The 24,609-nt window shown below is 38.6% G+C and overlaps 4 protein-coding genes across 5 annotated transcripts; 3 read left to right on the plus strand and 1 right to left on the minus strand.

Annotated features, from left to right (window-relative positions):
* Positions 1 to 1,326: 1,326 nt before the first annotated feature.
* On the minus strand, positions 1,327 to 9,975 carry LOC132190234 (protein OVEREXPRESSOR OF CATIONIC PEROXIDASE 3). 2 transcript variants are annotated; one of them, XM_059605159.1, is made up of 4 exons: positions 9,728 to 9,975; positions 8,801 to 9,154; positions 7,802 to 8,116; positions 1,327 to 1,551 (listed from the first exon to the last, which is right to left on the minus strand). In XM_059605159.1, exons 1-4 carry the CDS (start codon positions 9,932 to 9,934, stop codon positions 1,411 to 1,413), a joined length of 1,017 nt encoding a protein of 338 aa, XP_059461142.1. In that variant the 5' UTR covers positions 9,935 to 9,975; the 3' UTR covers positions 1,327 to 1,410. The 2 variants fall into 2 exon arrangements, with proteins under 2 accessions (XP_059461142.1, XP_059461141.1); XM_059605158.1 differs by having other exon boundaries at positions 9,722 to 9,975.
* An 895-nt stretch (positions 9,976 to 10,870) lies between these two features.
* On the plus strand, positions 10,871 to 16,234 carry LOC132189764 (uncharacterized). The gene is made up of 3 exons (XM_059604549.1): positions 10,871 to 11,070; positions 14,645 to 14,876; positions 15,740 to 16,234. Exons 1-3 carry the CDS (start codon positions 10,955 to 10,957, stop codon positions 16,034 to 16,036), a joined length of 645 nt encoding a protein of 214 aa, XP_059460532.1. The 5' UTR covers positions 10,871 to 10,954; the 3' UTR covers positions 16,037 to 16,234.
* Positions 16,235 to 17,310: 1,076 nt separating this feature from the next.
* LOC132189634 (UPF0481 protein At3g47200) lies at positions 17,311 to 19,684 on the plus strand. The gene is made up of 2 exons (XM_059604383.1): positions 17,311 to 17,336; positions 18,366 to 19,684. Exon 2 carries the CDS (start codon positions 18,377 to 18,379, stop codon positions 19,682 to 19,684), a length of 1,308 nt encoding a protein of 435 aa, XP_059460366.1. The 5' UTR covers positions 17,311 to 17,336; positions 18,366 to 18,376.
* A 1,526-nt stretch (positions 19,685 to 21,210) lies between these two features.
* Positions 21,211 to 23,591, plus strand: LOC132190554 (UPF0481 protein At3g47200-like). Its single transcript, XM_059605580.1, has 2 exons — positions 21,211 to 21,312; positions 22,230 to 23,591. The coding sequence occupies exon 2, from the start codon at positions 22,241 to 22,243 to the stop codon at positions 23,576 to 23,578; it is 1,338 nt and encodes a 445-aa protein (XP_059461563.1). The 5' UTR covers positions 21,211 to 21,312; positions 22,230 to 22,240; the 3' UTR covers positions 23,579 to 23,591.
* Positions 23,592 to 24,609: the final 1,018 nt, after the last annotated feature.

Here is a 24,609-nt window from a genome sequence, read left to right on the forward strand (position 1 = left end):
TCATTTTTTGAGAAATCTAATCATATTGTGCCACGTCATGTTGTAAAGGTTCTTTCGTAAAATTTATTTGTAACCTAGCATTTTTCATCCAAATAATAATCAGGTTTGATGAAGGTGCTACTTTCTATTTTATTTATTTATTTATTTCTATGTTTTGATAGGTATTTTAAGTTGTGTACCCAGATACTATTTGAACAATAAAGACTCAAACTTATAGGGACACAAGTAAGAGTTACTGTGAAGTATGACTATAATGTTTCAACAATAATCACTATTTCCAAATTAATATTTGGCAAAATTTGCTTATTGGCCAAAAGAGTTTTCTGTGACTCAATTTATTAAACTAATACGACAAAATCTAAATGTAATATGCATTTTGAACAAATGTCAATTTAATAAATTAGATTAAAAAAAAAATTTCCAACTCAATTTAAATAAGTACTTTGTTCATCATATTTCAAAAATGTTTACTCAAACACCATTACTCTCGGTACTCCGTCCAGCGTCAACAATTTCATACGAGTATAGTGCTACTCATACTCTCATTTATATGATAGATATGAAAAAGTAAGAATGTTTGTACAAATTTCATAATATATCTATCATCTCCTCCCACCAGGGATATTGCATTCTTTGTTGTGATTGCCTACCTACCCCATGACAATCCACCATAAACACTGTTGCCACCACTACAATCCTGCTATTCACTTATTTGCAATATTTCAAAGATTTTACTTTGAATGTTATTGCCAGTCACCAAAACTTGGAAAAAGATGTAAATGATCATAAAGTGCTCTTTTGAAATTGAAATAGCAACATGATCATAATTAATATCCTCCTTGATTATATCGACCTCTTAAGTTATTCGGGTTAGCTGCCAGGTTTTGTCACATGAAAAGTTGAAAGCTCAGCCATCATTGAATTCAAGGAAAAAGGTACACATGACAGGGATAAAAATAAATAAATAAAAAGAAAAAAACTTGGGTGACTATTCGGGTGGTTTGGCCACCCCTGATGACCAATTTGGGGTGGCCAAACCACCCCAAAACCACCCAAGTCGCCCTTTTTATGCATTCCGGATTCAAATTCACGTGATAAAACCTCAAGCTTCCTTACTTTGGGAGTAGCATATATATTACATGAAAAATGCTAGCCTTCCAACTATTTTACAACTCTTCAACATGTGATTAGGATGATGTTAAAAATTATTTTTGTATTTGGATAATGTGTATCCAACCACATGCTAACACGAGAAGAAAGTTGTAAAATAGTTGGATGCATAGCATTACTCTGTGCAGAGAATACAATTCAAGGGAGTCTCCAGGAGAAAAAAAGAGCCTTTATATGTACACTATCAGATGTGATGGACAAAATCTTGTTACATACTTGTACAGAGTCTTTTAACGGGAACTAAACAGATTCAGGAACAGACCGTTGATATGGAAGACGATTGTCAGGAACTCCCTCTTCAGAGCGTTTGTCTTCAAACCATTTTACAACTCTTTTGCGGGGTAAGTTCGTCACATGCACAATGCTGCTAATCATAGCGTTCTGCATTGTTTTTCAATGTACAGAGTGTAAGAAGTTAAAACTCTAGGTACTTAAAAGTTTAGAAGGTGCAAATACCCAAGAAGCACACTCTTCTGAAGAAATCAATATCATAGTTTACCATAATGAGTTTAATAGGGTGTAAGAAGATAAAATTAAAAGATTCTTTAGATGAGCAAATACCCACAAAACATGCTGTTCTGAAGAGATGAGTATCAAGGAGGCTCGATTGTAGAAAAAAGTTTAAAAGATTCTTTGACTCAATGCAGAATGACTTCGAAATTAGGAATTTTGGCATGTCCCACAAAACATACATATGGTATAGATAATAGTGATTCGGCCTAAACATATTTTGAGTTGGACTGAATTCTGACTTTCTAATAAAACTGGCCTACCAGCATCTTTGATGAAATAATGAACTTTGAAATTGATTATTTCCCCTATAGGTAAGTTATGCATGCACTCAGCGGATTTTCAATCCATGATCTCAGCCTTTTACCTAATTCTTATGGAAAGAGGAAGTAGCATTCGAACTAAATCTCCTTGGCAACTGCTCGGACAATTTTTGGGTCGGAACAAACTATCACAACAGCTACTGCATGGCTCAAATAAGATGGGGGGGTCCCCTTGGGTGTGAGAAGGGTGGTGCCTGCAAAACATAGAGGGTGTCGGAGGGTCCTCGGCCGGAGCTGAATACACTCTTATACTTAAGTTAGCATGCGTATTTTGGAGTGTTAAATAATATCTTGGGTTCTTAAGAAAACTAGTATGAGTAAAGCCCGAAAGAGAGAGTTTGAGATTGATCCAAGAGATCCCCCGAAAGAGAGAAATCCCCCTTTTATAGAGTTTTCTAGGCAGTTGCTCATGAAGAGAGAAAATGTCAAAATCTATCGTATCTTGGGATTTGATGTGCTTATCCCGTAAAATTCGGAGTTTGCCCCTCTCTTTTACTGTACCCATATATGCCGAATCAGCCAGAGGGACCCATGGGGATATTTTATCCCCAACAGGTGTGGTGCTAGAAGAGGGCCTAAGTTCCGACCTTGTGGCTAACATCAGTGGAGCCTTTGGCACACCTAGTTGGACCTCTGGAGATATTTTATCCCCAACAGTTACTCCCTGATTCCCATGACTGGCTTGCCCAAATAGTCAGACATTGGGAATCTTTGGTGCACTCATGATTGAAGTTACCTTTGTTTTCCTTGTTCTAGAGCAGGGTGTCTGCCCTTAGGTGCCTAGCTGTGACCTTGGATGTTGTGGTGCCCAGAATGTGTCTAGGTCTTACCCTCGAGCTGGTGGCTCGGTTTTTGTCAAATTATTGCTAATGAGCTTGTTGAAGCTTTATTCCTTGTTGGGTGGACCGAGACAAGGTCTTTGTGCCTTGTGGGCGGGACCCAAGGCAAGGTCTTTGGCCCTTGTCGGGCAGACCCAAGGCAAAGTTATTATCGATCCTGGTGGGTCGGAATAAACGAAAACGGTGTCCGGGACCAACATTTTGCCATGATGGCTGAGGGGAGCTCCATATGCTTGGGTGTTTCCTGTAGAAACTCAAAGAAAACAAAAGATAAGTATAGCAACTTCGTTGCTAGTTATCTCAAGTGTGACTGGACGTTGGTCGAGGTTAGTTAATAAGCAAATAATATCTTTGACCATTGTTGGGGATAAAATATCCCCAAGGGTCCCACTAGGCGTGATTGAGGCCCCTTTGACGATAGCCACAAGGTCGGAACTGGGGCCCTCCTTCTAGCACCACCCTGTTGGGGATAAAGTATCCCCATGGATCCTTCTGGCTAATTCAGCAGATACGGGCACACTAAAAAAAGGGGGCAAACCCCGGGTTTTACGGGATAAGCACATCAAATCCCAAGATACGATAAATTTCAACCTTCTCTCTCTTTACGAGCAACCGCCTAAAAACTCTTTAAAAGGGGGATCTCTCTCTCTCTTGGGGAGATCTCTTGGATCAATCTCAAGCTCTCTTTCGGGCACTACATAGGCTAGTTCTCTCAAGAACGCAAGCCATTCTTTCACACTCCAAAACACGCATGCTACCTTGAGCATCAGAGTGTCTTCGACTCCGACCATGACGCCCTTTATGTTTTGCAGTAGTTCGTTCCAACCCAAAAATTGCTCTAAACAGTTTGACGCCATTTGTGGGAATGACTTTGTTGTTTCCACCAAAAAATTTAGCATGATCAACATGAGATCACATAGTGTTCAAAATCAAGAGCAAGAAGAAGAACTAAACACACATTTGGCCAACAATACACATACCAAAATATCTGATTCATAAAGGTTCAGTACAAGGGGAAACAACTGCGCTGAGCCTATCATTTACAACAAGAAAGTTGAGGAAGAAACAACAAAGCAGAGAAAGTAGCAAAGCAAGACTTGCCTAATCATTGGAGCTGGAAGCTTCATCTTCGTCTATCAATACCCTCTCAGCGCCGAAAGACCTGTAGAGCTCTAGCCCATAGCCTCCGCCCAGCTTGCAGTCCATGCGTCTCAAAGCTCGGCGGTATCGGTAGCTAGGATCCCCGTCGTCTTGAGATCAAGCTCCAACATTTCTTGCTCGCTCTCCAACAACCCCAACCTTCGACCAAGGCAAAAGCCTTTGCCTTCGGTGGCCACAATTCGTTCTTGCAATTGCACGTTATTGGCTCGAGCCTCTTCAAGCAAGTGATGGGTCTCCGTCAACACAGCACTTAGGCCGACAACCGACAAAGTTCTCACATCAGTAGTCATAGGGTTTGGCAGAGGCCAGGGAAGCCTCAAGGGCACTGACATGTTCTCATTCTCGCTTGGGGCCCCACCGCTTTAAGACCCTTCAACTGAAGAACCGTCTGAGATGGTGAATGTCTTAATTGTATGTAGCGTAAGATTAGGAAGCTCCAATGGGGCTTTTAACTTGGCGCTATGCTGTGCACCCTCAAGAGCCCTAGGTGTCAGGACCCTCTGAACCCTCTTTCTCTGGGAAGAATTGTTGTCCATGGCGTCTTGCGTTGAAGAAACTAAGTTCGCAAGAAATTGAGAGGAAATGAAAAAAAGAAGCAAAAGAATGAAGAGAAGTTGAAGCAACAAGTCCAATATAAAGAGAGATGCCTATCGTAAAGAATGGTTATGGCCGGAAAACTCGCGTCTAGGATTTCGTGGCCAAATAAATGCCCTACCAGCTATAAAAAAATAAAAAATAAAAAAGAAGAGGGAAGAAACCCTATGACTCCGAGTCACGCCACCTACCTCGTAACCTAGCATAGACGCATGAAATCCGCACCCACGGGTCTTGAAGCCCGTGGAGTTCCCAACCGATCTTGGCATCGGGATGGTAAAGAAGGATCATATAGTGGCTTGCGCTTGTTACAACACCACCCGAGAAACCTCGAACCCAATTGCCAGTCTCGATCTCAATCACCAAACTCGATCTTGATCTCAATTCTTGATCGCTGACTCCCAAGTTCACTCCGAAAACCACAATCGAGCAACAAAAGCTCAATAATCTATAACCATCAGTTTGGGCTCGAAATCCGAGTCCAGAGCAATCGCTTGACTCCCCCAATATGATCAGGTCAGGCACATATCTAGGAGCAAGAAAGCTCCCACATCCATGGAGCGCCGAAACTCTGAAGATGTTTATGCAAAAAAACATTTGTACATTGAGCAAATATCAAAAGATGTTTACCAAAGTTGTGTGAAGCATGTGCTTGGGGTGAGGGCCCAAAGGCTCTCATGCTTTTCCCTTTGGCATAGAATTCTGGTTCTGATGCTTGAAGGCCTCGTTTTGGGGTTTGGACATGTGCTCGGAAGCTGCTGCGTCCAAGTTTGCTGTGAGCAAAAGCTAGAAAACTTGCTTGCCTTGTTGATTGATGCTGGCCTGCTAGACTTGAGTCTTCATCTCCGAGCAATGTTCGAGCCCGTAGAGGTCGGAACCTCTTGGCTAGGTCTCAATTGCTGGGAGTCTTCTACCAATCCCGAGCGCCAAGTGACCGAAATTCTCAACTAGGACAATGGTTCTTCTTTCCGTGCCTGTGCACCGAGAGATCGGAGTTCTCTCTACTAGGGCGCCAGTTCTTCTTTCCGAGCCCGTGCGCCAGGAGATCGGAGTTCTCCCAACTAGGACATCGGCCTTCTGTCCAAGCTCGTGCGTCGAGAGATTGGGGTCTCCCGACTGGGACATTGGTCTTCTCTATGAGCCCATGCACCAAGAGGTCGGAACCCCTTGACTAGGGTCTCGGTCTTCATCCAAGTCCATGCACCAAGGGATCGGAACCCCTTGACTAGGATATTGGTCTTCATTCGATCCTGTGTACCGAGAGGCTCCGAACTCCCGACTGGGGTCTCGGTTCTTCTATTCCGAGCCCATGCGCCGGGGGGCTCTGACCCCCCACCTAACTTGGACATCGGTCTTTAGTCCAAGCTTGGGTGCCAAATGATCCGGATCCTTTGACAGGCACTTTGATTATTTCGGTTTTGGAGGTGCAAGAGTCAGAACTCTGTTTGCCTGAAAACATTGTGGAAACATCCGAACTTCGTTAGTAGAAAAACGTTTATACTAGAAACAAAATTTTCAATTACTGATAATAATTCTTCAAAGGTTCGGCAAACTTTCGCCCAAACTGATGGTTACAAACTGTTGAGCTTTTGTTGCTCGATTGTGGTTTTCAAAGTCAGAACTCAGGAGTCAGTGATCGAGAATCAAGTATGGCGATCAAGATTGAGATTGGCAATCGAGATAGAGTCTGGTGATTGAGATTGAGACTGGCAATCGGGATCAAGGTTTCTTGGGTGGCACTGTAATAAGCACAGGCCACTATCTGATCCATCTTTACCATTCTGATGCCACGATTGGTTGGGAACTCCATGGGCTTCAAGACCTATGGGTGTAGATTTCACGCATCTGGGCTGGGTTTCGAGGTAGGTGGCGTGGCTCGAGAGTCAAAGGGTTTCTTCCCTCTTCTCTTCATTTTTTAGAAGGCAGTGCATTTATTGCGCCACAAAATTTTAGACACAAGTTGTCCGGCCATAATTGTTCTTTATGGCAGGCTTCTCTTTTTATATTGGATTTGTCGCTTCAACATCTTTTCATTACGTGTTAGCTTTCTCTTCTTCATTTCCTGCGAGAATCAGACCCACTTCTCAGGACTCCGCCATACCCTATGACTGCTGATGTGAGAAATCTGTCGGTTGTCACCCTAAGGGGCGTGTTGACGGAGACCCGTCGCTTACTCGAGGAGGTTCGAGTTGAGAACGTGCGGCTCCAAGAACAAATCGCGGCAGCTGAAGGCAAAGGCTTTTGCTGTGGCTGAAGGTTAGCGCGGTTGAAGGGCGAGCAAGAAAGGTTGTAGTCAGATCTCAAGACAACGGGGATCCTGACTGATGATAATCGCTGAGCTTTAAGACGCATGGGGCACAAGCTGGATGGAGGCTATAGGCCGGAGCTCTATGTGTCTTCTGGCATTGAGAGCGTATTGACGGAGTAAGATGAAGCTTCCAGCTCTAGTGAATAGGGCCCATCTTGCTCCTCTACTTCCTCTGCTTTGTTGTTTCTTCCTTTCCTTGTTGTAAATGATAGGCCCAGAGCGGTCGTGTGTTTAGTTCTTCTGCTTGCTCTTGATTTTGAACAATGACCAAGGGACCCTTGGGGATATTTTATCCCCAACAACAACAATCCTGAGGGTTAAGTATAACTAAATCAGTATACTGTTAAGTGCCTAATCATTGATCCAAAAGCCTTAGAACTATTGGATACTAATTTGATTAAACCCTTAACCCTTAGGATCGTAACATTCCACCACACTTCCGAATCAAAACTTCCACGCCGGCCAACTCTATCGACACTGACTCGAAAATAGTCTTTTTTATTTTGGCAGCTTCACTCACCTATCAGTATTTAATACTTAACACTATGCCCATATATAACATCAAGACATTTTAATGCAACCTATAAGTTGCCCCCTCCCTGACTTGAACTTGTGACATGGTGCTTGCTATGACATCAAATGTTGGGTACTTAAACAATACGCCAAAAGCTCCACAACTGAAGGAACATGAAAAGTTAGGCTCTTAAATCTATCCCATTCTAGGCTAGCGACCATACCCCAGATTCGGCCTCACCAGCATCATAACAAAATCAGCCCATTCAGCCCTTTTCTTCAATTAATAATAAATATTTGCAACCTATTGGTTATGAATAAAAAAATTCTCCCAACACGCAACTTGCAATATTTAAGCAATGGAATAGAGAAGGATTACTTACAGTAGGGCGCTTTGTTCTTCTATAAACTCTTTCAAGGGTTTCAACTTGCACTTTTTTCAGTCTCTTTAGAGCAGACCACCTATGTTGCATGACATGAACAGGTTCTTGCACCTTGGTACTAGGTTCTGCAGCATCCACACTTGTCATGCTATGATTACTTTCCACGGGTTTGGTTTCAGGCACCGATACTGATACTGTTGATGCAGGTACATCTGGTAAAGCAGCGCTCATCATTAGAAGATTTGGAGGGGGGTCACGTAGCAATTCAAGAACAACAGCCCTATCAAGACAAAGCTCAGCAGCAAGAGTTTTGATCTGCAACAAGAGGGAATTAGGGGTTCAAAACAAGAAATGCTTAGTAGTTAGTAATAGGGACATGTCAAACCAATTAATAGCCCCCAAGATGATTAAATATAAACAAAACTAATGCGGAAAAAACAAAGGCTCTTCAAGAAACTCAGAAGATCAGCCAAGTTGGTTGTTCAGAGAGTCCATCCTAGCAAAAAACACTTCACTGCAGTTTTGCTTGCCTTCTCATTTTAGGCACGGGAAGGCAGTGTCTAGAAAAGTAATTGACATGCTGTAAACTTGGTTACTTCAAAAAATTATGGCAGCTAGCTGAAATGGTTGAGCATAGCCAGATAAATTTCTATTTCCAAGCACCCCTCTAATTCATTTAAATGGATATGAGAAAGAGTTCAAGAGACATGGAGCAAAGCCCAAGGTCACAAACAAGCCACTTTACAAGTTCCCATGTTAAATGATGATTCCCAAAACAAGTATTCCCATTAATCTCTTTGATCAAATATTCAAAATCATGCATACTTCGGTACAGATATAGGTAGCCCAAATGCTTATTCGGACAACAACATGTTTGGCATCATCCTGTCTGGTTTTGGCAACATGTTTGGCATCATTCTGTCTGTTTTTGCCAAAACCAGACAGAATAACACACGGATCAAATTCAGATACCTACTCAGATCAAATTCAGATACCTACACTAGTTTTACGGCGGCCAGTTCTTAAAGCTGAAGCCAATCTTCGAAGTTGCCAATTTCTAAGCTTCACTGGCTTTTCTTCTTCTTCATCATCATCATCGTCTTCTTCTTCAGCATCATTATCACTCTCAGTATCGTCTGCAGCTGAGTTCAACATTCCCATGTCAACATCTCCCAGTACCTCCGCTAACTCTTGCTCAAGCCTAGCAAGGTCTTCTTCACTTATCTCCTCATCACCGTCACCCAGGGAGGGGTCATCATTTTTCAAATCTTCTTCCAGTTGACTAAAGAGTGCCTCAAAGGCATCATCATCTAGATCATCCTTGCCCACAGCATCCTTACGAGGCAAACTTTTCTGAAAAAAAAGAAAAAAAAAAGAAAAAAAAAAAAGATACCCAATTAGAACAACACATAATACACCATAACAACTACTAATTTCCGACAGAAAAATGATAGCTTTTTTCCAATTGAACTGCATAAATAATTGAATTTCTTGGAATAAGAAAAATGTAAGTGTGAGTGTGTAATTGTGTGTCAACCAAAATTCCAGATTGGTTAATGAAAAATGAAAAGGACTTGGACAGCAACAACCTAAACAAAGCTAGAGAGTAAGAAAATCAACTTGATGGTAACCATCGCAACCTTATACAAGTGTTCAAGAATTTCAACATACAGTTTATTTAAATGGTAAGCACCACTTCAATCCACGACCTTAAGGGGATAGAAATGTTATTTGATAATTTCAGCTGGACTCCTTGAGCATTTTGATAAATTAGGGAATTGATTTTAACTATTAAATTCAGGCAATATCAATTACTAAGTAGACACCAGAAAAAGTTAAAGCCGAGCAAAAAACACATGGAAATAATTTTCTTTTAAAAAGCTAAGTTTTCTAGGGAACCAAACAAGCTGAAACTAGTACCTTTACCCTCTTTTTCTTCGAAGACGAAGAGCCGGTGGTTGAAGAGCTGGGGTTTCGGCGGCGAGCGAGAGCGAGAACAGAGCGGAATTGAGGGTGACGTGGCAGAATCAGACGGGTGGGGCCGGGTTGGCCCACGAAGAGGCGGTGGCGGAGAGAGGATGATAAGCAATGAACCGCCATGGACGTGTAAATCGAGGAAGCAAACGCCATCATTTCCTTTCTTTTGAGTCCAGAGCAGAGTGAAGCGAAGGGTAGGGGGTAGGGAGTGTTTAGGCGCACAATTTTTGTACAATCTCTTGGACACGTCACACGAGTCGTTTCTGTCTAATAGGCTGCAAAACGCAGCGTTTTGCTTCTCCCTCTCGAGTCTTGCCCAGCTGCCAGCTTCCGAGGTCCGTTGGGCACAGAGGGACCCATTGGGCCAATATGATTGTTAAAGACTTTTAAAGTTTATTGGGCTTTGCGATTTGTGGGTTAAAAGTTCAATTTTAAATGAGGGAAAATAACCATTTATCTGCCTAAACTTTAACTCCATTTATAATTTGGCCTCTAATATTTATAAATTGACAATGTAATTAAACAAAGTATAAAAAATTCGCAATGTGACATTTTTGTTAATCATTTATGTTTTCTCTAATGAAAATTATTAAAAAGACCTAATTGTCCTTAAATTTAAAAATAAAAATAAAATAAAATAAAAATTGGGGTAACTATGGCTACCCCTACAACCCATGATGTGATTTGGTCACACCCAATTGATTTGGAGATTGCTTTGACCACCTCCATTTTGACTCTTTAGAGTGGCCGAACCACCCCATAGGCTGTGGGGGGTATTTCGCCACCCCCAATCCAACTAGATTGGGGTGGCCACGCTATGGCCAAACGGGGTTGGCTAAGCCACACCAATTTTTGTTTTTTGTTTTAATTAAAAGTACTTTTGGAATTTCTTAAAAAATATGAGGCAATCAAACTTTGGATCTCTAAAATATTAAAGTAAACATATATCCTAACATCACACATGAATGCAATATAAAACAAAAGATTCATCAGTCTTAATCAATCTATAAATAAAATCTTATAGGTTCCAAAAAAAAAAAAAAAACATTTTCCAATTTATATGTTTTCTTATACTGTCTCCTCTAGTCCTCTCATTAAATTAAGACTTTCGAGCCACTGATTAGGTAGCAGCAGGTCAAGGAGCACCAGAATCTCTCTCTCTGCTCTCTGGCAACAATGGCAACGTCTTCAGTTTTATCATCGTCATCTTCAAAGAGACTGGCGAGCAATCTCTCATCGATAGCATCGCGCATCTACTTCTTCCTAATCATCCTTCAGATCCCTCTTTTCAGGTACAACTTTTTCAAACTCTTTTATCACATCCTCCGCCCACAAACCCAATTCACTGATTTATTCGTTACTCTTCCATGTTCTGTTTTTTGTGTTCGATATGTTACTAAATGGCAACCCAGAAGAAAAAAAAAAATGCAAAGAAGATATGTTGTCAAACGGGCACTTAAATTTGCATGTAAATTTAAGTAAATCTATTCATCATGTTTTAGCACCTGGGTAGTTGTTGCTAGGAAATTTCACTATCTCCCAGAAAGAAAAAGGAAGGTTCATTATCACGGATGGGGCGGGCATGGAGGTCACTTGATGAGCATCTGGTGGATATGAGGGTTTTGACTATAACCTGTCTTGGAGTATGAAGCGAGGACAGATTTAGGTTGCCTCGTCCCACCCCATTATTAGTATATTTACAATTCTTTTTCCTTTGATTAGTATGTGACTGTTTGGGATAGCTTTTTGAGAAAGCGAATTTGGTAAAATTGTGGACAAATGTGCGTTTCGGAAAAGCTTCTCCCTCCCCGCTTTTCCAAAATGTGCTTTTGAATCTAAAATTTTGCAAAATTCACATTTTGAACTTTGCTACCAGACGCTCGGTTTCCATGTTCTCGTTTAACACATGTTTTTGCCCTCGAAAAGCTTCACCAAATGGGTACTATAAATCTTCCAAATACTATGCAATAGTCGTTTCTCTATCTCCCGTGCTCATTCCTCCAAAATAGCCATCATATTTTTCCTCTCTTTTATCTTATTTTCTTCTTGAAATTGCTTGGCTTTGGTTGCTTTAGAGTTTATTTTTCTTTTTGGAATTGCTTGGCTTTTTGGGTTAATGGGCAGGGTGGATTGGGGGTGGGTATTGAAAATTTTAATATGGGGCGAGGAGGGGATTAAGTTGCTGCCTCATTTCGTGTATGGGACATATGGGGAGAGGCTTAAACTTGTGGGGGTAGGGATGGGGTGGAAAAACCCACCCCACTGCGTCCTTATTGATTATATTGTATATTGATATTTGTATTGAATCTCTAATAAGCTTTGTTGCAGTTGTATAAAATTCTTTTTCCTGCTTTTGTTTGTTTGAAGAAGTTGTTATGAACTAGGATGATGGTGTCCTTTCAGCAACAATTGTATTAAGAGTCATTCCATTTTGTAGTTAATACTTATTATTCTATCACAATGGTGAGAAAGGGTTTTGAATTATGTAGAATGTAAAGGCGTTATATGGGCATATACGAAGTCCCACATTAGATGTGTAGTGGGTGAATTGGGTTATGTAAGCGATTTCAAAAGCTCTAATTGTGATTAAACCTTTTGGGGTATCTCATTGATGTAATTAGCACTTCCCTATGTTGTGACAAATGGTATCAAAGCCAACCTAATAACTTATGTGGCATAGGGACATTGCAACACAGCGTGAGTTGTGACAAGGATCAAGGATTTGAGTGGAGGAGATGTTATACCTTGGATTGTGTGGACTGTGAAGGCATTGTATGAGCATGTTCTAAAACCTCTATATTGGATATGTATTTAGTGGAATTGGGTTATATAAGTGATTATATCACTTATAAAGAATTTCTAATTATGATTACTCATTTTGGTGTATTGCACAAATGTGGTTAGTGCGTCCTTAGGTTGTGACAAACTTTATTAAAGCCAAATGACACAATGGTATTGCAGCGCAACGTGGGCCATGATCAGGATGCAGAGATTTGAGTGGGAAATATTGTGATACTTTGGAGGGTGTGGATTGCAAAACCGTTGCATGGACATATGCAAAAGTTTTATATTGGGTGTGCAATAGGTAGAAGTAGGCTATATAAGTGATTTCAAGAAAGTCTTAATTATGACTAGTCCTTTTAGGATATCATGCAGATGAGTTGTGACAAATAGTATTCGAACCTACATAGTAACGTCATATTGCGTAGGGGTACTACAGTGCAACATGATTCTTGATGAGGATATCAAAGATTTGAGTGAGAAAAATTGTGATACCCAAATTTGGTGGATTGTGAAGGTGTTGCATAAGCGTGTACTAAGTTCTACATTTGGTGTGTAGTAGGTGGAACCAAGCTAAATAAGTAATTAAAGAAGTTCTAATTCTGACTAGACTTTTTGGATGCTAAGAAGATGTGGCTTGCACTTTTTTAGGTCTTGACAGAAATGCATAGCTATCATAAAGCGAATAGGTTGTTTCATATCCTCCCTTTTACAACAAACTAAGCTAGTCCTAATTGAGCACCTAAACATTGGTAATGAAATTATATTCCACAAAACATGATGTTTGAGGGACTAAAATCTTGAATGGTTTCAGAAATTGCAAATTGCAGAGGACGCACTTCAAGTTGAGGATGTACTTAATGTGTTCCCATATATTGCTAGCTTAGCACTTGGTGTCAGTCTAATCCACTCTTTTGGACTTTTGTGTAGTTTAGTGTCTATTTGATGGATGGATGATACGGTTTCTATTCTACGGATCTTAGGGTTTAGAGGAGATAAAGTTGCTAGAAATCAAAGGGCAAAAATAAAAAGAAGAAGGTAGATAGGATTCACTCCTAGTTTTCCTAAGTATCACATCTAAAATTTCATTGGCATCACACATTGAATTGGGGCTGCATATACAAACCTCAAACAAAGCTTTGTAGCTTTTGAAATTTTAGCAACATGTCTTTTATATTCGATAAAAAATATTATATCCATATAAATAGACGATTAATAGGACTCAGACTTAATGGGCTTTGACTAATAATCCTGAACTAAATAACAAATAAAACTTGATAAGGTATGAAGCCCATAACGAAAGAACTATTCCAGAAGTACAACCCATCTCTATAAATTCTGAAAATCAAAGAAATACTACTGATTCTCAAATTTAAATAAAATTTAAATTAAAATAAACCCATCTCTTTTGTTGCCCACATCACTATGTCTATCAAAGTACACTACAATACAGTGCAACACTGGGTTTGATGCCTTTCCAAATTTTCTATCAAAGTACACTGCAATACAGTGCAACACTGTGTTTGATGCCATTTTATCTTATCATTTCAACTTTTCCCTGGACAATATTTCAAAAACACTTCTCCCTAACAGCAATGTGAGAAAACTCATCTATTTTCCACTAGCAGGCGAGTCGCCACTGTTATGAGTCTTATGACAATCATACACAACAGCCACCAGCATGTTTAACTCGAAAACAAGATTCCGCTGTCTCGGGCAGCTGACTGCTGAAGGTATTTTGGGACACCTCTGATGCTGTGGGCTTCCATGGCAGTGGTTGTCCAGACTTGGCAGAAGCCTACATATTATTAAGATTGCTTTCCCATGGAGTGTCCTAAATCTATGATGGCCTTTTCATTTCATGTTATCCCAATAACTTCTATGTGCATTTTCTAGATTTCTATGTATTGAGTTTTCTGTCTGTTCCAGTGCCCTTTCTTGATTAAAATCTGCAAAGTTACACCGACTAAGGATGTTTCTTCTTATTCCATGGTTGTGTTGATTTGTAAATACATCAATTAGTGAAGAGAATAAAGTAGTTTATTGCTGCATTTGAGTAAGGTATTTATATTTTTACTTTGACAGGGTCCCATGCAGATCTGGTATGTGTACAACACCATTGCATGTAACATCCTCCCAATTGATTGCAAGTGAGATCTTTCCTGTTGCTGTTGTGAAGACCCTTTTGTACCCTGGTGCTGCTGCAAATAGCCTTGTTAAGAACATGACTATTCCAAGCTGGGATAACCTGTTAGACATATATAACTTGACCAGTGTGAAGGAAGCTCCTGCAGTAACCGATCTCCAACGCTTAGAGGTTCTGTTTAATAACTGATCATTGCCCTTTTTAATTGTTTTAATGCATATTCAGATTGTTTGAGGAAGTCTACAGATCTATATGGGGGATGGAGGCAACTAGTATCGTATTAATGGTCCCTCAATTAATATCTTTTGCTAGGTCTAAAACAGCCATCAATATGATAATAGACTCTAGATATTTTAGTTGATCATGACCTATTTTCTGTTTGGTGTGCTTTAGTCCCCCTGCCCACCCTGTTAATGGTCTACATTTCATTGATAAAAAGATTCCACATCATTTGCAAAATTTCCAATAATGGAGAATAATATCAAGGTGGCAGCCAATTTTTCTTTTGATACTTCCTAGCAATCTTGACGTTAACATCTGCCATTGATTTCTTTCCTGGAAATCTTGTCTTATTGAATCAGTATAACTGGTTCTCCCCAACATTTTCCCAAGAATTTCTGAATTATTCACTACAACTCAACCTAGCCTTTTTCCAACTCCGGGGGGTTGACTACATGAATCCTCTTTGTCCAATCATTTCCTTCAGTTATGACTTATTTATCTTCTCCTTACATGATTAACATCATTATTAGGTTGCTGATGAAGTTTAAGAAGATTAGATAATTGAGTTTCTTTATCCTTACTGACTTGAGGGCCCTCTAGCAACTGAAAATTTAAAATAGATAGCCTGTAATATGGATCACTGTTTAGTTCTGCTTTCATTTTTGTCCTTCAAGTTACTTTAATTTCATAACTACCATGTTTATCCTTGAATGAAACTACCGGGTCTATCCTTTTAGCTAATTTGAATTCTACACATGGCTCCTTCAGGCTTCAGGTTCCTTTTACTGATTTATCTGTGGTTTTTGTACCAGGTTCTTGCAGGAAGCTACTTCTCTGTGGCAGGAGCGCTTGTGGGTCTTCTAAGACCAGGGAGGATGAACATGTTTGGGACACTTCTTGTAATTTGGGGTCTTGTTAAGGAAGGAATTTTGGGAAAGCCAGTAAATACAGATCCTACGAAAGCTGTCTATGTCTACCCAACAATGTTGATTGCCCTGATCACTGCCTTCTCATCCGTAAAGTATGATATGAAGAAGGTCGTTAGAAGTGCCCCTGCCCGACCGGTGGCAAAGCCTCTCCAAAGCTCATCAAAATCTAAGCTGAAATGAGTTGAAATGTAATACTTCTTTTTTTGTCAAAACTTTCATTTTAATGAGTTCAAAATTGTGTGCATTTGTGCCTAAATCATTTCCAAAAATTTTATTGCTCTCTCAAAATTCAGTTCAGTTCCCTATATATCCAATCCCTGTCCTGTAAGAGCACGTTTATACAGGAAGTGAAATGTGAAGCAAATGTTTTTTGCTTATGATTTCCTGAGTTCCCTTAAGCCCTTTAAGTGAAATGCAAGGAAAATGGTGATTCTTGCTAATGCTTTCTTTGGTTCCATCCCTAAAGCCCTTGAAGTGAAATGCAAGGCAAATGGTGATTCTTCTTGCCGCTTTCTTTTGTTCTTTAAGCACTTGATGTGAAATGCAAGGCAAGAGGTGATTCTCTCTACTTTTGTTCTTTTTGGGGGGTTCTTTTAAGGCCTTTAACAATAAAGACAAATCTGAATTGTGAAATTGCCATTTTTGGCCCCACATGGCCGTAAGTTTATATATCTCCCATCTTGTTAATTTTCCCCCTGGCAACTGGATGGCTCATGACTCATGAGGAGAACGAATTTGAAAATCAGAGTTTGTTTGATATAACTTTTTAAATGGTACTTTTTCTTTATGGATTGAAAAATTGTTCTGATGTGACATCAACCAAACAAAGTTTATTTACATAACAACACATCTGCAATCCCTTCATGAGAAACACTGAGCTTATTTCAAAAATAAAAGAAGCCAGAAGACAAAAAAGATGGAGAAACATCTACTTGAATGGCTTTTATAACTTCATGGTGTCTTTTCTTTTTTTCCCACATTCCGGATTCTGAGCCGTAAAGGCTCTCAAACTGTTGAGGAACAATCTACTTGGTAAATTTCTCGTAAAAGAGCTAATTAGGAGGGTAGTTAATAACATGGCTCATTTGGCAAAACAAATTAGAGTGATTTTTGTTTTTTTGGTTGTGATGTGACGTAAAAGTAAGAGTAGTTTCGAGCATTTTGTGTTTTAAGTTGTTTGTTTTTGCTAAAGAGTGAAAAGTTACCTTAACAAGTGTTGCCAAGGCAGGGTGAGAACCTGCCAGGCTGCTACTATTGGCTGTACTGCGGCTCAGGGGCCTGCATTGGAGCACAGAGAAACTAATGTAAGAAAAACTTGAGTTGGCATGATTTTTAGAGGAGCTTGTAGCTTACAACTGGGGACAGGGACTCTGATCATTTCTTATAAAAAGGAGAGGGGGCTCTGATCTTTTGGTGGCACGGTAGAACTGCATTCTATGCACTAAAGAGGAAGCAAAACAAATTTACTTCTCTATAGCAGGTGCAATTCTCTTTTCTTTTCTTTTCTTTGTTTTTGAGGTTATATCTTTCTATCCTCTGATATGCATTAGGTCTATTTGTTTTAGCATATACCATACCCTTTCAGTTAATGCTCAAAGTTGCATATGTTTACTGCACTGGTGATTTCTGGTTGTGACATGATGTGGTTTGAGTTTCAGCAAAAATTGATTTCTTTTGGAGTTTTGGTTTGTGCTAAGAGTTGAAAATTTTATATATGAGGTAGGATTTAAATTGAAGCATTGAGGTTTCTGAGTGTACTATCTGGTGTCCTGCAGTAGTAGAGTATGCTCTACAGAGGTAGAACAAAGAGGACATGAACACAGAAAGAGCCTGTTTTCTTTTTCATTTTACCCTTGGCCCCCAAATAATAAAATTTTCTAATAATTCATATGTTTCTCTTCCGTTCCTCAACAACCAAAAGAAAAGAGATGATGTGAGAGTTTTTGCATTTTTGTGCAATTTTAACCCTTTTCTGAAGGATTTGCATGAATTGATTGCACTATGAGTGAAACTTTAAAACCAAAAGTTTGTCTGCCATTCCCACAAAAACTATAAGCAACAGGTTTACTTCAGACCTCAAAGGTTGAATCCACAATTTGTGTACATAAATTTTTCCAAAACATATTGAAAGAAGTCTGTGATGAAACTGAAGGAAATACTCTTTCATCTTCTATTAACTACAACTGAACTTTGATCCTTAAAAACAAAATCGAAGAGTCACAAATAATAAATAGCCTATATATATCTACACTATTCGCTATATAATTATTTTACTTGTTCCATTTTTGGAAAATAATTTGGATAAAGATGAAGTACCATACATCTCAAAGTGGTTGATAGACACACTCATGCAAGACAGTGATCATAACTATTTTCAGGGCTTTGCCATAGATAGCTATCTCTTTCTAAGTTTTGGTTTTATGCTCTAAATTATGAAATGTTTGTAAATTGTGTTGTCAACAATTGTCAACATCTTGTTTGATCACAACATTGGAATTTGTTGATGCAGAAAGAAGAAAAATGGATCCACATGCTTTCGACATAGAAAACCCTTATGTTCCACTGGCAAATTCGCTGAAAGAGGAGTTTCAAAGCTTGTCTCCTCCCTTCTCCACTGAATGCAGTATTTATAGAGTTCCTGAGAGATTACTTCATATCAAGGAAAAAGCCTATACTCCTAAGGTAGTCTCCATTGGCCCACTTCACCATGGTATGGAAGGCTTGAAAGCCATGGAAGCACATAAAAAGAGGTACCTGCAAGATTTTATCCAACGGACGAATAAAAGCTTGGAGTTCTATATCCAAGTTGTAAAGGAGAAGGAAGCAAGACTGCGTGGTTGCTATGCAGAGACCATTCAGTTTAGCAGTGATGCATTTGTCAAAATCATTCTAGTCGATGCTGCCTTCATCATTGAGGTCTTACTGAGGCACAATTTCCATGAGCTGCAAGATAAAAATGACTGCATATTTAATAAACCATGGATGTTACAGGATGTATGGCCAGACCTCCGATTGCTAGAAAACCAGCTTCCGTTCTTCATTCTGGAGGATCTTTTTGACCCTAAAAAAATAACAGTCTCTTCCCAGCAAAATGAGATACCTTCCATCATTGAGCTCTCACATAACTTCTTCAAAAAGGTAATCTATTTGGAGGGAACAAAAGACAAATTTGAGAATTTTCGTTCTTCCAAAGTTGAACATTTTGTTGATCTCCTTAGACACTTACATCTACCTTTGAAGGAGCAGCCTAAAGGAAAGATTAAAACACTAACCACGCCCACTATGACAGATCTACAACAGGCTGGAGTCAGGTTTAATGTGGGGTCAAGCAGAAATCTATTTGACATACAATTCAGTGAAGGGATACTGGAAATCCCAAAACTTATTTTAAGCGACGAAACAGAACTCTTAATCCTAAATCTTCTTGCCTTTGAGCAATTGCATTATGGGGAGAATTACATAAATGATTATGTTATCATAATGGATTGCCTTGTTAACACTCCTAAGGATGTGGATTTGCTGGTCAAGTATGAAATTGTTGAGAATAGGCTAGGCGGCGACAGCAATGAAGGGTCAACTATTATCAACAAACTTGGCAAGGTGGCTATTTTGGACAATAATAACTTCTGTTTTGCAAGTCTTTGTGAAGAACTGAACAAGTACTACAGAACCCCCTGGCACAAGTGGAAGGCAAACTTGAAACAGAATTATTTTAACACACCATGGGCCAGTACTTCGGTTGTTGCAGGTGTTATTCTCCTTGTACTCACTTTAATACAAACTGTGTGTTCCATCATGTCCACCTTTTCAGATGGAAAGAAACATTGATAGGTCACTGTATGGCAGTTGTTTCTATTATTGCTGCAGTAGTTCTTTTGTTGTTGTTGTTGTTTTTTTTATTTTTTTTGTTATTTATTTATTTATTTATTTATTTTTATAAAAATCTGTGTAGATTTAAATGTTATCATGGTCCTCTAGTTCTGTCAAGAAAGATTTTTTTTTTTTTTTTCCTGCGACGATTTGATAAAGATAAACTTCTGTTTTTGCAAGCGTGCCCTGATTGTACCTCGAGTTTACCAAGTTAAATGATCTTACTTGAGAGCTGAGCTAATGCTAATAAAATCTGGGATAATCGAGTTAAGATGCCTTTGATACTTCACAAACTTAGCCCTTATCACATGAATTATTGGGTGATCTTCCAAGTTTAATGATGCAATATGAATGTTTGGCAAAATTGCTCTACAATAATAGAGCTGATGGAATTATAAAGAATGTGGCTTGTGCAGCACTGTTCATTGTTCCACACAAAAAACTTCTGCAGTTTAGTTATTAGTTAGCCAAGGTGAGAGCAAAAGTTGAAGCTTCAGGATTTCTAGTTATTAACTGCTAATGTCTATGCCCTGATCTATGCCTTCTCATTTGTAAAGTATAACGTGTGAAAAAAAGTTGTAAGAAGTGCCCAAATCGGACCTGAAATGAGCTGAAATGTAATACTTCTCTCATGTTAATGTGTTCCCAACTTTCCTGCCAAAATAAATTCTGAAAAATTTTATTGCATTTTTTTTCAAAATTCAGTTGTTTCAACTATAGATCCGAGTACTCTAAGAGCACGTTGATACAGAAGGTGAAATGCATGCAAGGCAAATGGTGATTCTATCTAATGCTTTCTTTGGTCTCCTTAAGCCCTTAAACAATATGATGAAACAAAAGACAAACTTGAAATATGAAATTACCATTTCCGGTTAGAATATTAATTAAGCTTTTTGGGATAAAGTGGTGATTTAATATGGTATTAAATCAAAAGTCTTGAGTTTGAACGTTGTATTCGTCATTCACCTCACATTTTAAAAATAAATATTCAATGTATTCAACTCCACGTTGTTGTAAGATTATACATTTTCCGTCTTATTGGACTCCTCACTTGTACAAACTTTTTTTACTGGGAAAATCAAGGATAGAAAAAGAAGAAAGAAGACGAAGAACATGAAGAACTAACACCTAGCTACACGGTAGGTAATGACACAAATGTTTCTATCCAAGGAAGGTTGACAACCTGCCTGGCTGCAATTATTTGCCCGTGGGGCCTGCATTATATCTATATATATATATATATATCCCTTCCAAAACAAAAACATTAACAAACAATCCGAAACAAAAAAACACTCTCAAACAATAGTCATGTTAGAATACTTTTCAAACAAAAAAATAAAAACCAGTAACAACCTTAATTTAGGAATGTACAAGGAAAATGAACTGAAAGAAAAACTTGAGTTGACTTGACTTTAGAGGAACTTGTATCTAACAACTGGGGAGAGAGAGACAGGCGGCTCTGATCTTTTGGTGGAGCAGCGAACTGAATTTTATCCAAGAAAGAGCAAAGCTCTCTGCTGCATCGTTTCCTGGTGATCTACAGAGGCAAAACAAACTTTTATACTTCTCTCTACAGCAGGCTGCAGGTGCAATCTTTTTCTTTCATTCTTTCTTGAGTTTATATTTTTTTTATCCTCTGATATCACTTAGATTTGTAATTTTTATCATATTCATATGCTACACCATTTCTCTTAAAGGTCAAAGTTACTTGTGTTTTACTGCACTAGCCATTTCTGGTTATGGCACAGCATGCTGAGAGTTGACCCAAATGTTGACCTTGTTTTGGCAATTTTTTCTTTTCTTCTATTGAAATTTTGATTCGTGCTAAGTGTGGAAATAATTCTTTAAATTGAAGCATTGAGATTTAAATGAGTATACTGCAAATTAAATTGATGTAGTAGAGAATGATCTGAAGAGGTTGAACAGGAGAACATGCACACAAATAGCCTCTTTTCTAATTTCCCTTGTCAGGGCTTTGACCTTGCCCTTAAAGGTTGAATTCCCAGTTGCATGATGATGAGTGATGGGTGTCCGAATTGGGTGAGGTAGACTATGGAGCCTATATGTTCTGAGCAAGTGGGCCCTCCACTCTCGACTGCTCGGAGCAGATGGGCCCTTTATCTACTTTTTATGGAATTGTTCGAATTGCGCATTTCGAACACCCGAATTATAGGAGATTCATTTTTTATTGACAAACTTGAACTTTCCCCTAAAAAAAAAAAAAAAAAAAAATCAAAAGAACTACAAACAACCCATATCCTCCTATATTTACATCTTCTTTCCATTTTTTCACATGAATTTGAATAAAACTCAAGTACGTACCATGCACCCCCAAAGTCCTTAGCAGAGACACTCATGCAAGACAATGATCAAATCTATTTAAAGCTACTGCTTTATCAGAGATACTTATCATTCTAAATTTTGTTTTTATATTGTCATTTATAAAAAGGTATATATAGATTGTGTCTTCAGTGATTCTTAACAATGGAATTTGTTGACACAGAAAGAAACCAAATGGCTAGCAATAATCATGCCTCATCCGACATAGAAAACCCTCAACAAGTTCCATTGCAAGATTCAATAGCAGGGGAGTTGGAAAGCTTGTCTTGCATATCCTCTGCATGTAGTATCTATAGAGTTCCTGAGCGACTACGTCATGTCAAGGAAAGAGCCTATACACCAAAGGTAGTCTCCATTGGACCCCTTCATCATGGTAGGAAAGGCTTAAAAGCCATGGAAGAGCAGAAAAAGTGGTACCTGAGAGATTTTATTCGACGGAGCAATCCAAGCTTGGGGTCCTTTATCAGAGTTGTAAAGGAGAAGGAAGAAAGACTGCGTGGTTGTTATGCAGAAAGAATTCAATTTAGCAGTGATGAATTTGTCAAAATCATTCTAGTGGATGCTGCCTTCATCATTGGTGTCTTACTGAGGCTCAAATTCCCTAATGACCTGCAGGATGAAAATGACTGCATATTTAATAGGCCCTGGATGTTGCAGGATGTATGGCCTGACATGCTATTGCTTGAAAATCAGCTTCCATTCTTCATTCTTGAGAATCTTTTTGAACATGGCAATGTGAAAGTCTCATCCCATGGGCTCTCCATCTATGAGCTTTCACATAACTTCTTCAAAGATCTAATGCATTTGGAGGAAACAGAAGACAAATTGAAGACAATCATCAGTTCTTCTAAAAAAGTTGAACACTTTGTGGACTTCCTAAGACACTTACATCTACCAGATTTGCAGCAGCAGCAGAAGCAAAAAGGCAAACTTCAAACACTAACCACCCCCAGCATGATGGAGCTACACCTTGCCGGAGTCGGGTTTGAAGTTGGGTCAAGCAGAAACTTGTTTGACCTTCAATTCAATAAAGCCAAAGGGATTCTGAAAATCCCAAAACTTATTATATGTGATGAGACAGAAGTCTCAGTTCGTAATCTGCTGGCCTTTGAGCAATGCTATTATAGGGAGAATTACATAAATGATTATGTTGTCATCATGGATCGCCTTGTGAACTCCCAGAAGGATGTTGACTTGTTGGTCAAGTATGGAATTTTTGAGAACAGGCTTGGGGACAGCAGTGAAGGGTCATTTCTTATTAACAAACTTGCTGATGGGGTTATTTTGGACTTCACCGAGTTCTATTTTGCTACACTTTGTGAAGACCTCAACACTTACTGCAGAGCCTCCTGGCACAAGTGGAAGGCCAACTTGAGACAAAATTATTTCAACACACCATGGGCCATTGTTTCTGTTATTGCAGGTGTTATTCTCCTTCTACTCACTTTGACACAAGCTGTGTGTTCTCTTATCTCCCTACCGTCTCCCAATTCGGATGGAAAGCAACATTGAAATGTGACTATTTCACCACATAATAGCAGTTATACTTCTTGTATGTGCTTATATCTGTGTAAGTTCAAATATTGGCATGGTTCTCTGCTTCTGCACTCAAGAACTAGTTTTCTTCTGCAACAATTTGATAAGATATACATATATAGGACTATCGGTTAAATCGGTGTTGGTAGACGTATTTTCGATTTTCAAACCAAATAGTCAGTTAATTCGGTTAAATCTTACCTAGGGGTGTCAATGCGGGCGGTTAAAAACCACCTGCTAACCGTTATAACCGTTAACTGCTTAACCGCTTAACCGTATTAACCGCTAACCGTCTAACCGCTATAACCGCCTAGCGGTTAGCGGTTAGCGGGAATGGGGTTTATTAACGGTAACCGCTAACCGCTTTTTTATATAATATATTTTTATAATTATAATTATAAAAATATTTATACATATAACATAATCATTTGATCATTAAATCACAATTTTTTATTTTTATTTATTTTTTAAATAATTAAATCACAATTTGAGTATTAATATATTATCACTATAATTTATATGATTATATCATATAATCACTTGATCATTAAATTACAATTTTTTTTTTAAATAATTAAATCACAATTTAAGTATTAATATATTATCATTATAATTTATATGATTATATCACATGATCAATTGATCATTAAATCATTTGATTATATAATAACAAATTATACATATATAATATGACATAACTCATAAGTATACCAATTCATACTAACACAATAATTAAATGACTAGAGACTTATTTCCAATGTATGTTATAAACTTATAAGTTTATATATGTTATAAGTCTATATAAGTCCACATATGCATATGAACAATATAAATGTATAATATCAATACTTAATCATTTGATTCAATGACAATTCAAATACTTTATTCAAGATTTCAAGTGAATCATATTATTAATGTACAATGATGATATGATTCGTATATTATCAAATTAAGTAATTGACATTGGATTAAACAATGACCAATGTGCTACTTATAAACACAATTTA

Source organism: Corylus avellana, chromosome ca8, assembly GCF_901000735.1.
Source record: "Corylus avellana chromosome ca8, CavTom2PMs-1.0".
In the NCBI taxonomy this organism is placed as follows: Eukaryota; Viridiplantae; Streptophyta; class Magnoliopsida; order Fagales; family Betulaceae; genus Corylus; species Corylus avellana.